General features: G+C 60.9%; 1 protein-coding gene across 1 annotated transcript in view; it reads right to left on the bottom strand.

The window, feature by feature from the left end:
• Positions 1-2,690, bottom strand: part of NTN3 (netrin 3) — a 6,518-nt gene that overhangs the window by 3,363 nt on the left and 465 nt on the right. The window contains exons 2-3 of the mRNA XM_024759616.1: positions 2,347-2,424; positions 87-248 (exon numbers count right to left, since the gene is read on the bottom strand). Of these exons, the coding sequence (XP_024615384.1) occupies positions 87-248; positions 2,347-2,424 (240 nt within the window). The remainder of the gene's footprint in view (positions 1-86; positions 249-2,346; positions 2,425-2,690) is intronic.

Genomic DNA, 2,690 nt, shown 5'->3' with positions numbered 1-2,690 from the left:
GGAGGCCCTGGAGCCGGGGGAGGGGCCGGGGAGCCAGGAATGTGCTGGCGGGAGGGCTCTGGAGGGGGTGGCTCAACCACGCTGACCGTGGGGGACCACCCAGCCGGCCCCCGGCCTGCCTCCAGGCTTTGACTGCTCCTGGGGTTGTGCCACGTGCCGGGTGGGGGTCTGGCTGCCTCCTCCCTTAGGCACATCAGGCAGCCTGGGCCCTGGATCTGAAGGTGGGACCCTCATGCTCCCATTGGTCCCTACAGGGCACACTCAGCACAGAGGGAGCCAAGCTGGGCTGGTGGTTGTGGGGTGTCCCCAGGGCAGCAGTCTGCTGTAGTAAAAAGAACCCAGGATTGGGGCCAGGTCTGATTTTGAATCCAAGCTGCTTCAGTTTCTAGTTGTGTGGTTTCAGTTCCTCAACCTGCCCAAGCTTCAGTTTCCTCATCAGCCAGATGCCTATTATTCAACTTTGCCAAGCTGTTGGGATTTCATGAGCCACATAGGTATTGGATGTAGCAGGGAGCTCAACAGACTGGAGTCCCTCCTTGATGGAGGAGGCAAAACATCCCAGGAAGTGTCAGCCCCGTGCAAAGGGGGCAGGGAACATGGGAATATGTCCCACCTGGGAGCAGCTCTGAGGCCTGAAGTTCTAGATGGGAGGCTGACCCCAGGCCAAGCCCAGCTGTCAGTGGAGGACACCACATGGGTGTGTCTGTGTAGGTGGGGCTGCCACCCTCGGTTGGGCCAGAGACACTGCAAGGACAGATAAGAAGAGGATGGAGAGAAGCAGAATCCTTGTGCTATTTAGGAGAGGAGGAGCAGGAGGACATAGAAGCCTCCCAGGGGACACTGAAGGAGAAGAGGAGGACACACAAGGGCTTGACCTTGGAGAAGGAGCAGCAGGAAGACAGGGTGATTGATGGGCTACCTGGAGTGACTGACACTCTCTGGTCAGGCCCTTCACCAGGCCTAACCAGCACAAATGCAGGGGTGAGGGGTGAAGGGACTGAAGGGATAATAGGAGACTTTGGAAAGACTGAGCCAGGAGGGCCAGAGGGGCTGCTGGCCTCTCTCTTCTTCTCTGGCAGCAACAGGAAGGCTGAGGGTGCCCCTCACCCCACAAAGCAGGTGCCACCGGGGCCTGTCCCTCAACTTCCCAATAAAGAGAATGTGTCCCTTATAACAAACAGCCATGCACGAATGAGGTAGCTGGCGGGGAACACGGTTCTGCTCTGGGATGGGTCAAGTTCAGAAAGAGCACCTTCCCAACCATTCTCTTCAAGGTTCTTCTGATCATCAGCCTCAGACATGCTTGGGATGGGGGGAGCTCTGGTGGGAGAGCGGGAGGTGTGATAGATCCTTCTCGGACTGTTAGAAGCAAGGAGGTGGCCACAGTGGGGAGAAATGCCCAGGCCCAAGCCAGTGGTTCCCCAGGGCCTGAGACAAGACTCCAGGGAAACCTTGGCTGTCTGGACTTCAGGACTCCTGCTGGGAAGGAGGAAAGCAGGGAGCAGCTCCCCCTCCCCAGCCTTGCAGACTTTGTGTGCAGCACAGCCTCCTCGTGAGTTGGGGGTAGGGTCTGCAGAACATCTGGTGGCCTCTGGTGTGGGTGAAGGCCCCCAGGGCTCATCCTGCAGAGTGTTCATCAGGGTCAGCAGGCAGGTACCTGGCCCAGAGCCTCGTTGCCCCACTAGCTCCCCAGGGAGGTGGCTGCAGGCAGCCCAGGCTCTTTTCTGGAGTGGCCCTAGGTGTGCTTTCTATTCTGGCCCCGGGGGCAGCCCTGGCAGATGGTGTGATGGGAGTTAGGGAGGGCCTTCCTCACAGCCCCCCACCCAGGCTCAGTGCTACTTGGGACTCAGCCATCTGTCCCCAGTCCTTGACTAGGGCCTCTCAGACCTCACACCTCTCTGCTGGCCCTGCCCCTTCCTGGCACCTTAGAAGAGGCTCAGCCTCTAGTTCTCCACCTGCAACTCCTCAGGCTGCTGCAGGCCTCCCCTCCCCTGCCCCCACTCAGTGACAGCTGCTAGCTCTGGGGCTCCAGGAACCTCTCTGGGGGAAGAGGGACCGAGGGGGTCCTGACATGTCTCAGGGGGCTGGGGTCTTTCTCTTAAAAGGCCAACTGATAAAATACTCCCGGCTTAGCCCAGGACCTACTGTCCCCACCAGACTTTTGCAAGCCACCACTTGTTCATATATAGCACAAACATTTTACTGAGCGCCTATTTTGCCTCGAGGGGCTTCCAAACCAGTGGGGTTTGGACAGCTAGGGGAGGAGGACACAGACCACTGTGCCTCGCCCCGAGGAGGGTAGCCACGTCAAGTCCCCGGCCCGCCGCCGCCCAGGCCCCTGCATACCCTGCAGGGCCCCCGTGCCGTGCAGACTGCCGCCAGCCCCGCGCTCAGCCAGGACGGCTCTGCGCGCCAAGCGAAACGCTCAAAAGCAACATGGGCGGAGGCGGGTGCGAGAGCGGGAGAGCTGAGTCGGGGGAGGGGAGGGAGATGGCTCGAAGTGCCCAAAGCTCGGGCATCCTGAGGGTTCAGACAGTTTGGGGACGGCGTCTGGGGAGGAGGCTTCCGCCACACGCGCTTGGCACTGCGCCAGCCTGGCCCAGGCGAGATCCGGAGGGAGGAGGCGCCGGCTCGCCGTGACCTCGCAGGGGAGAGGGCTTGGCGCGTGGGTTCAGGGCGTCCCCGGCTCC

The sequence above is a fragment of the Neophocaena asiaeorientalis genome, unplaced genomic scaffold (genome assembly GCF_003031525.2).
Source record: "Neophocaena asiaeorientalis asiaeorientalis breed wild unplaced genomic scaffold, Neophocaena_asiaeorientalis_V1.1 scaffold254, whole genome shotgun sequence".
In the NCBI taxonomy this organism is placed as follows: Eukaryota; Metazoa; Chordata; class Mammalia; order Artiodactyla; family Phocoenidae; genus Neophocaena; species Neophocaena asiaeorientalis.
Note: the sequence above shows the minus strand (reverse complement) of the source record. Positions and strands in the feature narration are given on the sequence as shown.